Here is a 13489-nt window from a genome sequence, read left to right on the forward strand (position 1 = left end):
CTTGACCGACAAGCGAGGGAGTGCGCGGTACCAACAGCATAGTCTCCCCGGCATTATGGGGCCTACTTCCCACTTTCTCCCTCCCCACGCCATTTTGTAACGTGGACATACGTTACAACGTGGTCAGTCTGGAACCCCGTGGGCGAGCGGGCTGGTGACCGTCATATATAAATGGGCTATGAGCATAGTACCTGGTGGTGGGAAGACGGTCACAAAACTTGAAATCCGTCTTCAGTATGCCGGCTTGAAATGTTGGCCGGCAGGATGCACTCTGGACTGGCAGTGTGTGCCCTTGACAGCAGTATGGAGTAGTGAGAGATGCTGCCTTCCTAGACTGAGATAGAAGCCGTTGCGATGCTTAGATCTATGTTTGAATTTGTGGCAGAAAATAACGTGATTTGTCAAATTGAGTTCTTATCATGTCTAGGACCGCAATAAGCAACCAGACAGCTCTGAATGCCTGGATGGAGTGACTCTCCAGAGCTTCATGCCTATCCTGTCCGGTATCCGCCCTTGGTTTGCTCGTTCTATATTGGTGAACGAGTTTCCTGAATTTGTACGAGTTTGCGATAGAGGAATGCGATTGAAGAAGGGATTGGCTAGTCAAAGAAGACATTCATCGAGTGCTTAAGAAGTATAAATTCGCGTCAGATATTCACAGGCGGTATTAGGTTCTCATTGTGTCTTTGAAGTTTGACACCTTATTGCTGGTGCTCTGCACCTCGTTTTGAGGGAAGCGAGTTAAAAAAAACGGCAGTCCGCTGTTTTGCGTATTTAAAACGGATGATATCAAGAGTATCATTTCACGTGCAATATTACAGAGGGTGATGGTAACAGTGATTCGGCAAATGTTGTAAGAAGTTTGTTTCTTGAACGACGTCCAATTGTCCTAGTACATGCTGCTTGAAAACGTCGCCATTTCCTGTCAAATACGAACAAAAGCGCGACAGTATGCCAAATGGAAACCGATCAACTCTGTTTATTTGTCGCTATCACTCTTCAAACATTTGCCAAATAATATCTACTAAAAACCGCTACTTCTATATATGTTACATCCAACGGTACATCCAATGACTGGCAACCTAATTTTTTGTGTAGTTCTCTCTCCTAAAAATGTGACCTGATAGCTCTGGCAGAAGGCTGATACCCTTCCCCATAATACGAATTCGGACGATACCGTGGTTGTGGAGTCTCTCGTTCCTTTTCCTCCATATACTTGGCACCATATTTCGACGAGAATGGAGAGCTCGTGTCGTATCTCTTTGGGAAGACATAGTATCTGACGAGCGCTGCGACCACAAGAGCAAATACCAAGCCTCCAATGACACCGCCAATGACAAGCCAATTTATACTAGATGCTGCTGGTGCTGCGATGGGAGTAGGTGATGCGGTGACGGTGCTATTGGGAGTCCATCCGTTCCAGAGGTTCATGTTGCAAGTGATTGTTATTTGGTTTCCTGAATTGTCGAGTGCGTATGTTGTTTGGTTGTTTGCAAAGTTTACGTCTCCGGCGTCTAGGATTGCTAGATATGATCGGACTGTAATATTGAGACGTTGTTTGTTAGATCCTCATTGCAGTACAGTCAATTGTACAAAACACGATCAAAATCATTTCATTCCACAATGTACCTCTGGATGTACTTTGTTGCCACAAAGCAGTGGTCGCACCATTGGCACCATTCAACACCATCATCCTCGCATTCAAAAAAGCCCGTAACCAAACAACCTCACTCCCTCCAGAGCTCGGTGGCAGTGCGACAGTATTTGCATTCTGGATGATAGCATTCAAGCTCGACACATCGGTGCCATCTCCGTGCTGGATTATTGCATCATACATTTGTCCTCGAGCCAAAGCAGTAGTGAGTTTCAAGCTATTGGCATGGGTTTGTGATGGGGTGTAGTATATCGATTCGACTTGATCTAGTTGTGTGTTTCGAAATCTTTGGTCGGTTGATGCTGTTGATGTCCATACACTGCAAAATCCTGTGAGTGAGTCCGTTGCGGCTGATGCTGTTGTGTCGAGATATTGGAGGGTGGTGAGGTACGAGGCAAATGGGTTTGTACTGTTTGCGGGCAGTTGAGCCGAGTATGATTTTATCACAGCGTTCATATCTAGAAGGTTTGATTAAAAACGTCGGTTAGTATTGTGATAAACTCCCGGGAAGAGGCGTTTTGCTACTGACCGTGCGTTGCACTTGCAAACCCAACCACACCAGCCGTCAGCCCCCTTCCATCCCCAATATTGCCACAGTATGTATAATTGAAACTACAATTTGATTTGCAAGTATGTGTTAATCTGTTGTTGCGACTGTTGACAGAAGGTATCCCGCCATCGAAGTCATACCTGGGAGCACTGTATTCGTAAATGTTTGAGAGTTGTTGCACGATGGACCTTTGACAAGTGAGAGCCATTCCTGCAACTCACAGCTGCTTTACCAAGCGATATTTTATCTTTGCCAGATCTTTAGGAATCGTTGGTGCGGTCGTTATGTTCGCAGTTAGATTGGTTTTTTCTACTTCCTGCCCCTGGTCCTTTCGTTTGTCTGCTCAAAAAAAATCCAATCAGATCAGGCTGGCTAAAAGTTCTGAGCGAAGTATTAATAGGTATCGGCAATGTGGCAGCAGATCTCGTTCGTGAGATCCAGGTATCTCAAATTTGGTTGAGCAATCCAAAGTAGTGAATGAAAAAGTGAATGGAAGGCTCGATTCATTTTCAGCTCTCGAAGAAAGGAACTGAGGCTTGCAAGTCAGACTCGAGTGAATGCTCTAAACTTGAACGACTATAACAGACTTGCATAACGAGACTTCTCCATAAAGGTCTTGGGTTTAAGGAGATCCTTTAGCCATTTTGAATTGGTCGTTATATTTTGTTGCGAAACGTTGTTCAATATTACACCGCATCTTCTAGCCATTATTGAAGTATTTTCGATACGCAGTCAATGCTAGTATCATCAAACTCTTGCTAGAACTCCTACCTTTCAAGCAATGTCTGCAACGCAGTAGAAGCAAGAAGTTTCAAACAACATAGAACCATACAAGGTATGCGCTCATTTTGGATCGCTAAATAGGCTTAGCTTACTTCAAATCCATGAACGACTTATTAGTAGATCACACTTATTCGGCACAGGTTACCCTGTCACCTTTGTCAATTCACACTCACTCTAGTTGTTTGAACAACCATGAAGCCCTTATTCATCTTGCTATTATTAACAACACTCATACTATCGCTCGCTGGAGCTCAACCTGGTTGCATCGTGGTAAACTGAACATACATTTACAAATTTGAAGCAAAGCAATCACAACTCCAACGAAATCTCAATAAGGGAGGAGATGGCATAGCCATGTGTCTGCCAGTCGGCGACCCTTCCACAAACAACCCTTTTCAGCCAAAACGACCTTCACCCTCACCTTCTCCATCACCGCTTATACCATCGCCACTCCTGACTTCACCCACACCCACCAACACTGACGATGCTTCACCTACACCAACAGACCAACCACCCACACCAACAACATGTACCACTACAATCATCTTTATTACAACTCAAATATATCCAGCTCCCATCACGACAACAGTAACAACGTACGCCACGTCATCATTGGCAACAACCAAATATTATAATTCAAAGTCACGCACCAGGAGGGCACGTAGGATGCGTCCAATAAAACCTCTCAGTCCAACGAAAGATGCACAGGAGTTGAGTCAAGGTGCTGTTGAGGTTGTGTTGAATGATGTGGTCATGGGGATTGTGTTGTTGGTTGTGGCGGTGACAAGCACAGTGTTTGTATTGTGGTGATGATTGTGCTAGAGAGTGCTATATAATAGTGGTGGTGGCCTGGTAGACATATTGTATATGAAAGCAGAGTCATTTGTCAATGTGCCGTATATTGAAACATAGCTATCGTAAGAACGAAGATCCTTTGTTCCTTCTCTGTCGGTTCTGTTTGATTTCATACGGATATCATTCAACAAAAGTTTCATCTTGACTGTTAATACAATGGTCCCAGTTTCAGAATCAACGTGATTCAATAATAACGGGTTTACGGATGTTGGGATGTGGCGTGGCACGACACCTAGATGTTTTCGCCGGACCCAGACTGTGACTGTCAACCTAAAGGAGGTTAGTTTGACCGTGAAATATTGTGGATCTCGAGAAACAAAAAAAAAGAATAACACCCTGCAGCAGGTCTAGCATCCACAGTGACTCCATTGTAACGATGATTGAAGTCCAAAACTAGCTGGAAGAGGGCCAGTTTTGAAATCTCAGCCATTTGTGGTGGATATGTAGCGTTGCAAAGTTTGCATCTTTTCGGGAGTGCCAGTTTCGATGGAATGTCCCTCTTTAATCCAGTTGAGGACGCCACCATCTCGACACATATGAAGATGCTTCGGCCATCATGAAAAGCTTTGGATGTCCCTACTGAATTGAGAGAGTGGCAGAGAATAAATGTGAAAGAGATATGAATCCATATTGGGTGCAAGCACAATGGATGAAAGCCAGCTGAGAAATCTCATTGTAATTCCATGTGTAAAGGGTGCTCGTACATGAATTGGGCACTTGGATGTCTTTGCCTTTCCCTTAGGATTTCCCAGGGAGCTTTCAAACCCCACGTACACCGGAGAAGGCATGGTTCAAGCAAAAAAAATAGACGGTGATAATGTCAAGTCATAATCACAAGACTTCGTATATCACAACCAAAATTTTCTTGAAACAGCACCAAGCCAAAGCCGAATACATTGAAGAACCATGACATTGTTCAAACTGAAAGTAAAAATTTCACCCTTAACAAGCAAATCTTTGTACATCATGCATCGTATTCATTCAAATTTGGCAATACATTATCAATTAGCAGCAGACTTCTTTGGCGTCTGTTTGTTGGAGCCCCATTCAGTCCAGCTTCCATCATACAACACGACTTGCTCTTTCCTCCCTAAAATCTCAAGTGCGAGATTGATGACTGCTGCTGTTGTTCCACTCCCTGTAAAATGAAGCTCATTAGAACAAAACAAAAACACGCAGAGTACAAGGAATTCATACTAGCACAGTAAAATGCAAACTTTCGTCTTACCACAAGAAGTAATGATCTGTCTCGGGTTTGTGAAATCAACACGAATACCTTTCAGCAATTGTTTTATCTTGTCTGTAGACACCATTGTTCCAGTTTCAGAATCGATGAGATTCATGAATGGGAGGTTGACTGATGTTGGGATGTGGCCTGGGACGACACCTAGGTGTTCGCGTGGGTCTGGTACTGTGCCTGCAAACCTATTATAGAAAGCTTGTCAGCTAACAATACGAGCCACCCAAAAAAAGCGAACAGGCACTACCCATATACCTTGCAGCAGGTCTGGCATCAACAATAACTCCATTATCAGGATTACTGAAATCGGAAACTTGTTGGAACAAAGTCTTGAAATCAATAACCATTTTTGGCTGATATGTAGCATTGTATGGTTTTGGTTGAAATGTTTTTGGAGCGCCAGTTTCGACGGGATGTCCTTCTTTAATCCATTTGGGGAAGCCACCATCTAGAACTGATATTGATTGATGGCCGAAAGCTTTGAATGTCCCTTTGATAGAGAAAAGAAAGTTAATTAAATGTGTCGATATTGATAGTGATGGAAATCATGAGTATATGGTTTAGGATATTCTTTCGGCTAAGACACCTTATTGCAAATCAAATCAATGCGTGAAGGCTTCTATCATTTGGCCACTTCCTTTCCAAATGAATTGTTCCTCATAGGATTATAAAAACCACCACTGCAAACGACAGTTTGCGAAGCGAACTTACACCATACACGTGGAGCCGAAAAGATACCCAACGCATCATACACGATAACATGATCAGTTTCCGATATCCCCATAGCACCAACATGTTTGGCAAACACTTCAGCAGTTGGTAACATGTGTGGGAGTTTTGTATCGTGGTCTGCGATTAAGTCCAAGTCAAAGTATCGTGCTTCCTGAGAATATTAATTGTGAGTAGAATCAGCAAAAAACGTGAATGTAGTCTCAATTTTTAACTCACAGGAATTCGTTTCTCATTGTATTCTTTCAAACCATTCCTTGGAACAGTTCCAGGTGGATTCAGAAACCAGGTACCATCAACGACAGTAACGTTTTTGAGATTAGAGGCTAGCCATTGGGTTGTAACCAATGGACTAACTATGTGATGAATGTTTGGCTTAAGCTTTCAAGCTGTTGAGAAAAACGAACAGCAAAACAGGCTTCAACAAGATAATCAGCGAAATTTTGACAAAATGATTGAAATCACTTGTTGTTATAGCTGCCAAAGCTCCAAACTTTGAGCTTCAAAATGTTCCAATGTTGACAAAACAAGTTTCCAGAAAAACACAGAACAGAAGTAATAGATACCTTGCGGGGCAGTAGACATTGCTCTGATATGATTGACTGTTGCTATGATGCGCCTCGTTGCTGGTCTCAATAACAATCGCGACATTTGTGAAATTGCACCACGCTGAATGTTTAGTAAAGGATTTAAGACATTGAAACGAGATGAACAACAGATTATGACGCGTTTCATACACTGTGCTGTCTTGTACAATGCGATTGACACGTGAAAACGGATCCGATGTAGATCTGCCTGATTCTATTCTCGGCTACATGATCAAGCGAATCTACTCGACTTCTCACCACACCAACACAACCAAAGAAATCGACCAAACAAACTCCAATCGGAACAAAATGGGTATCAAAGTTGATGGATATGTTGCTTCAGCCGTCTTTGAACGTGAGTGGATGTTTTGCTCCCTCTTCCTCGTGCAAAAAATACTTTGAGATGTTTGTTACTTAATCATTTTTTCCTTGTAGAGATGGCTGCCAGCTTAAAGGTGACTTCATGACAATTTTGGTGTTCATTTGCAGCTGAAGATTCTAACCAAACATATCTCTCCTCAAAGAGCCAATCTGACGACCAACGAAAGGTAATCTCATTGTTTTCCCAACTTTTACCAAACTTATCAAGAGTCTAACCGCATAATCACCATTCAATTCAGGCAATGGTCAAGAAAACTGCTGGAATCTTCCAATTTGGTTTGTCACATCTCCCTTCTCCGCTGTCATCAGATCTTTCTCACTCAACCAAATCAACACCTACACACCTTAGACGTTAAGGGCAAAGATGGAAAAATCCAATCCTGGTATTTCGACTTGAAGGATGGTACTGGTGAAGTTGGCGTAGGTCCCGCTGACAAGGCTGGCAAGAAGGCTGGTATGTGAAAGTGTACAATTTAGATGTTGTGGTGTTGCCATCACTAAATCACCTTGCAAACAATAGGTGTCACTTTGACTGTCGCAGACAAAGACTTGCTAGACATGTCTTCTGGAAAGTTGGACGGTCAACAAGCCTTCATGAGTGGTAAACTCAAGTTCAAGGGTAACATGTCGGTATGTGGATCCCTTGGTCGTCCTTGAATACAATGCTGGTGCCTAACATTGAGTCTTGCACCAGCTCCTCATGAAACTACAGAGTGTCTTTGCCCAGAGCCGAGCAAAGCTTTGAAGTGGATCTCTCTGCATCCTGTTTTGTCCACATTTCTGTCTACCTCAGTCTGTTTTTTTAAAAAGCACCACAATAAAGCTGTATTTCTGAATTCATAACATTCAGCCTTGTGGTTTCTTTGGGAGATGGGTTTTTTGGTAGTTCAGGGAATGGGCGAATCCCAATTGCCTTGTCACAAAACCAGGTCAAACTAGCACAGGCAAGTTCATGATCGAAATGTCAACTTGAGAAAACACAAAGAATACTGACTTGAACTACTTGACTTTATATTTGTGTTGATTTGAAAAAAGCCTTTTAGCGAAATGCAATATCGACAAGGAGAAGGTAAAATAAAACATTTGGACTAGTCTTTAAAAAAGTGATGAGAGAGAGCATCGTTACAACCAAGGCTTGATATACAGTATGACAACAGAGACTTTCCCATCTTTTCCATTCGGGTTTACAAGAATACAGCAATAGTGACACCCAGCATCACGAACATTACCAATCCAGCAGTAACAACGTGCATATTGGACTCAGCACCTGATGACGACCCAGTTCCTCCATTTCCTACTCCACCTCCTGCACCAGTTTCCTTTGGCTTTAGTGTAGCTTGACCTTTTTTACCCCTTCCACCACCAGTAGCCTTAATTGGTCGTAAAGTAGCTGCCCTAACAGTTGTAGTACCAACAATCTTGTTTGCGGGACGTGTCATGGTACTAATTGCTGTTGTAGCAAACAGTTGTTGGATTGGTCCAGCTAGTGCAGCAGCGGCAACCGTGATTTGTGGTTGTGACGTGGCGCTTTGAAGTTGTTGAGCAAACGTTGCGATGTTTGATGGAGGTGCAACACGAGAGGGCGATAATGGTGATGATGATGCTATTATAGATGGTGGTGATGATGGTCGTTGAGATTCCACGGCCGTTGGAGTGAAAATGTCTGTGGGTTGTGCGCTACCAGTTGGGCATATCAACTGGTTGCCAGCCTAGTTTCAAGAGTTGATTGGAAATGGAGTGGATGGATCAGTATAATGATATGATGTGGTCGTTTAAATAGAAACGACAAATTTGTTCATGATTTAGGATGATCGACTTGGTTGATGTTGATGATGGCCATGTACCTGGACGCAGCCAGAACCAGGAGTTTGAGCCCATGCCAATGACATCAACATATATAATAGAACTATATATTTCATCGTTTCTTTATTATCACCCACAACCTAGGGCAGATCAAGTAAAAATAATATTAACATGTGACGGAATCGGAATAGGAAATCAATTCAAAGGAATGAAGAATGGAGGATGATTGATCGCCACTTACTTGCTATATGTCTCGATTTGGATTCTTGGAGGCTCTCCAGCTTTGGAACTGTCGCTTCGTGATGTTTTGACAACGAGTGAGTGGAGTAACGTTTTTTCGAAAGATCGAGGGATGAAGGTTGAAAGATTTGGAAACCTGGCACCTTCGATCATGTTAAATCGGCGCCATTTGAACGATCGAGATCAAGAAGTATCACACGATCAACGTTTCTTTGTTATTGAAATTTGTTTCTATACAAGATGCTTTCTATAAAAGTTATAATACCCCACAAATCTGATATCTTACACACTTCTCTCACGTATATATAGGTATACTCACAATGTGATGATCGTGACAACCAAGGTGACTACAACCATTCCGACAAACAAGGTGACGTGGACTACATTGCTGCCTACACCACTACCGACAGATTTGCCAACGACATTACTGGGTACTGCAGATGACATCGTAACGCGTGCAGGTGGCCTGGTTGCGAGTTTGCCAATGGTGGATTTGCCAGTAGTGGATTTGGTGGTAGTTGATGATTTAGTGACGCGTCGTGTGATAAGGACAGTAGATGGAGAAGTAGGGAAAAGTGGTGTTGGCGTCAAGTTATCAGCTGACGTTGGAGATGGAGGGATTGCAGTTGGAGTTGGAGTCGGCGTAACAAAGATGTATGGGACTGGTGCAGCTAGTCCTACTGGGGTTCCAACTGCTTGTTGAGTATTGGGGCATATGAGGATACCATTTGCTCCCTATGATGCCGATGAGAATAGTCGAATGTTAGTTTGATGATATTGAAGCTTGACGATCAATTTTGATATGTTTGGTTTTTATCATCATGTACGAGATCATTCGTCACCCCAAAAAAGGGGGAGAAAAATGATGGAGATTGATGATACTGATCAATGGATGATCACGGTCTCATTCTTTGATCATTTTCTCAAGTACTTTGATGTCATTATTGAATGACATATCTGCACATGTTGATGTTGATGAACATGCCAACGAATGGACGTACCGTAATACAGCCATCCTGGGCCATGGCACCTGCCATCATGAGAGTGATGAATGTCAAGATGTACACGATAGCCATGTTTGTCATTGTTATATGGCTGGAAATGGTAGAGACAAATAGTCAGTATTTTTGGTGAAGAGACTGTGTTGAATTGAAGAATGATGAATGGAGTGATGAATGGATCATATCATATCAGGACTCACTTACTTTGCTTTTTTCTTTTGTTTTCGTAGATCTGTATTGTTATCGTTTTTACTCTTTTTGGTGTGTTTGGGGAAGCGAACGTGTGGGGGGTCAAGAAAATCAAACCATTTTGGATGGTGTGATAAAGTTCTTTATGAGGAGACGAACGTGTTTTCTACGAGATATTGGACGTGGACGCGTGCCCAAACATGACTATGTGATGATTTGGCGACAGGAACCAAAAACGCGACTGCACTTGGAAGGAAGTCAACACCGGCACTTAATTCGTAATCCAATTAGCTAAATTCATTATGGATCATGCTCTACTACGCATTGCAATCACAATCAAGCCCTACTAGTCTTCAGCAGACGCTTCACCTGCCATCCCATGCCTTGCCATAACCCTCCAAATCGCATTACACACCTCCACTCCACACTGATGAGCACTACGATGATTCTGTCCCGTGATGACGCGTCCAGAATCATCCACCACACACCGGCTTTCAAATTTGCCAGACTTTATCACACGTGCACCATGTTTGGCAAGTACAGTTTCAGGCCAGATGGGAGTCGTAGGATGCGAGTCTTGTAGTTCTTCGTTGGTGCAGCATGTCATGTTGCGGCCTTTGACCATGTATGCTCTAAAGATGAGCAATTATTGAGAACTAGGCAGAACTGTCACCTTCTGCTTTCTGTCCCACAGCACCACAGTCACGTACCCAGTTTCAGAAATCTTACACTCAAGAATCCCACAAACACCTTCTGAAATAGCACATACAACACCTCCGTGAGAAAAGACTGATGATGTAAATGTCTGCACCAACGCATTGTTTGGTAAATCGTATAATGATGCGATACATCCAGGGAAGATGACACAACAGTAATCTCTCGCGTGGAGGTCGTGCAAGTCTCGAATGGTATGGATAGATTCGAGGGCTGAAAGTGCTTCGTGGCTAATTATGTTTGTCGGGATGAGATCTTTCGGCGAAAAAATGATAGAGAAGCTAAAGTTACCAGTCACCATCCATTTGAGCACGGTTCACAGACTCGAGATTCTTTCCAAAATGGCCTCCCTATTGCCAAAGCAAATGAACGATTGGTTTCAGCACACAAATTCAAGATGACGCATGTAATCATAATGATGTGAATCATAATGACATAAACCTTTGGCGAAGCAAATACAATTTCGAAATCCTTGAGACATGCGTAGCAACCTTTGACTATTGTAAATTGAGGGATTTGATTAGAGCGAACGGTCAGCCAAACAAGAGGAAGTGCGAGAAGTCCTCAACATACTTAGCAAAGCAAGCTGATACATATCAGTTCCATAACTGTCATTCTCGCAATCGCTGAAAATTACTAGGATTCGCTTGCATTGGGCGTAATGCATTGTTGTTTGGTCGTTTCCTGTTGTGGACGTGTTTTTCTGGGAAACGAGGAATACTTCATCGCGGTACGAAATTATGGTAAAATAGCAGAAGCAATGACGAGAAACGATTCGGCCGGGTTTGAAAATCAAATTTCGATTTTATTCATGAGTTTTTTTTACCAAACTTCATTCATTTTTTTAAAGCGCTCCCGGCCAAACTTTTACCATTCTCAGCAAAACATTTAAAGCTTGGAACCAGCTGTGAGCAAAACAGCGACACCGCCACCAATGGCGACAACACCAGTTTCGACAATTCTAGTCTGGAAGGCGATCAATTGCTTGTTTCCTTCAGTTCGTACCAACCACATTTCAGTGGATAGAGTTTGGCCTGGTAGAACCATGTTGGTGAATCGGCCCCTGTGCAAGTTATATCGTGTTGAATGTAATGTTTCCGAAAAACGACATCGAATGGTCAGCGGCAGAACTTTTTTTGCATCTTTGCGTACCTCATGCTCTTGAAACGTAAAGCATCGTTATCACAGTAGGCCTTCAACAAAGCTCTAGCAGCATGTCCGTAAGAACCCAAACCGTGGAGAATGGGTACTTTCATTCCGACTTTGCCAGAGAACTCTGGGTCGATGTGAAGCTATTCAAGGGTAAATGGTCAGACATATCTCACTTGAGAGCAACGAGTACAGAAAAGGTCATGGGCATCGGATGGACTTACAGGATTGTAATCACCAGACAAACGGTAGATAACAGCTTGCTGTTGCAAAGTCTTGTACGTGACTACCTTGTCAGCTGGCCGGTTTGGTATTTGGGTGTCCAAGCTGGGTTTTGGTGGTCTTGGACCTCCCTATAGGGGAGAGAAAAAAACGACATTTCAGCCAGCAGATTTGATGTTTCCCACGCTAATTCTGATTCACAGTCTCATCACAACGCCATATCAAGTGGCAACGGATCCTTATTAAAACACTTACAAATCCACCAGCATCACGAATGAAACCTTGGCCGACGAGCTTAACGTATTCGACACCGTTCTTGTCGGTTATGAGATTTTCGGTTTCGATAATTGCGGCTTTACCGACATCGTATACTATACAAGAAGTGTCAAGTCAGCAATCTGTTACACTAGCTGAAAAAGTTCGTAGCGCACAAATATGTATACCTCCTGTAGTCTTGGTCTTGATCAAGAAGTCACCCCCAAGAGGCATTGGGCGAATGATTTCAATGTATCGTTCACCCTATAATGTAGATTTGAATCAGTCCAAACACAAGCACTCTCCTGTAACAACCCAAAACACAACCACAGTGATACTCACGTCCAACCCCTTTCCAGGTTCAATCTTGATTCCGGGAATTTGGCCACGGTTTCCTTCACTTGAAGCCTTATAAGACCATACGAAAATGTCAAAAGCGTCAACTAAGTGTGCTGTATGGATGCGATGTAACACACCTTGACAAAGTCAATAACATCATTGCTCATTCCTCGGAAGGGCAAGACCAATGGGTATGTTGGGATTGCTTGGAAGTCCTTGTCTAAGATTAGAAATTCATGTCAGCATCCGCATGCCTCATGGAACAAAAGTGATGCAATATAGCTTCCACGATGTCCTACCCAATTCGTACTAGATATAGCAAGATGTTAGACCAATGCATCAAAAGCTGTATAGAAGCAAACACTTACGACAAACTTGAGCTCATCAGCACCAATTCCAATAGCGTAGAGGATTCTAAATTGGGGTACATGTCAATTGTAACGTTCGGCATTTGAAAAAAGACGAACGCAGACATACAAGTCACGCTTGTTGAATCTTGTTGGAGTGACAGTCTCGGGAAGCTTGGAAAGATCTACTGGAGGCATGGTTGCTAGAGGTTACTATTTGTATTGGTAGTTGGTTACTGTTCTGGTAGTTTTTCGTGGGGAGTGCTTTTGTGACAGGAAGAAAAGACCAGGTAATGTCGCGACAATACACCTGTATACCACACTCAACAACACTACTATTGGTTCCTATTGCTATTATAACGCGTCTCCCACCAGTCCACAAGGAGCTGTACGCAAAAACAATGATTGCGGACATTCAAAGCGGTGACGTCTTATAGCGGTCGCTCATATC

General features: G+C 42.9%; 2 protein-coding genes across 2 annotated transcripts; both read right to left on the bottom strand.

Moving 5' to 3' along the window:
* Positions 1 to 4843: 4843 nt before the first annotated feature.
* TUM1 (thiosulfate sulfurtransferase) lies at positions 4844 to 6396 on the bottom strand (the record flags this gene model as incomplete). Its single annotated transcript, XM_031170032.1, has 6 exons — positions 4844 to 4980; positions 5071 to 5267; positions 5338 to 5572; positions 5794 to 5965; positions 6031 to 6167; positions 6378 to 6396. 6 exons carry the CDS (start codon positions 6394 to 6396, stop codon positions 4844 to 4846), a joined length of 897 nt encoding a protein of 298 aa, XP_031024052.1.
* Positions 6397 to 11614: 5218 nt separating this feature from the next.
* On the bottom strand, positions 11615 to 13236 carry SmJEL517_g04105 (uncharacterized protein; the record flags this gene model as incomplete). The annotated part of the gene is made up of 10 exons (XM_031170033.1): positions 11615 to 11789; positions 11879 to 12018; positions 12100 to 12228; positions 12353 to 12468; positions 12541 to 12616; positions 12695 to 12760; positions 12829 to 12911; positions 12991 to 13000; positions 13060 to 13105; positions 13169 to 13236. The coding sequence occupies 10 exons, from the start codon at positions 13234 to 13236 to the stop codon at positions 11615 to 11617; spliced, it is 909 nt and encodes a 302-aa protein (XP_031024053.1).
* Between the last annotated feature and the right edge of the window lie 253 nt (positions 13237 to 13489).

The sequence above is a fragment of the Synchytrium microbalum genome (assembly GCF_006535985.1).
Source record: "Synchytrium microbalum strain JEL517 chromosome Unknown SmJEL517_scf0025, whole genome shotgun sequence".
In the NCBI taxonomy this organism is placed as follows: domain Eukaryota; kingdom Fungi; phylum Chytridiomycota; class Chytridiomycetes; order Synchytriales; family Synchytriaceae; genus Synchytrium; species Synchytrium microbalum.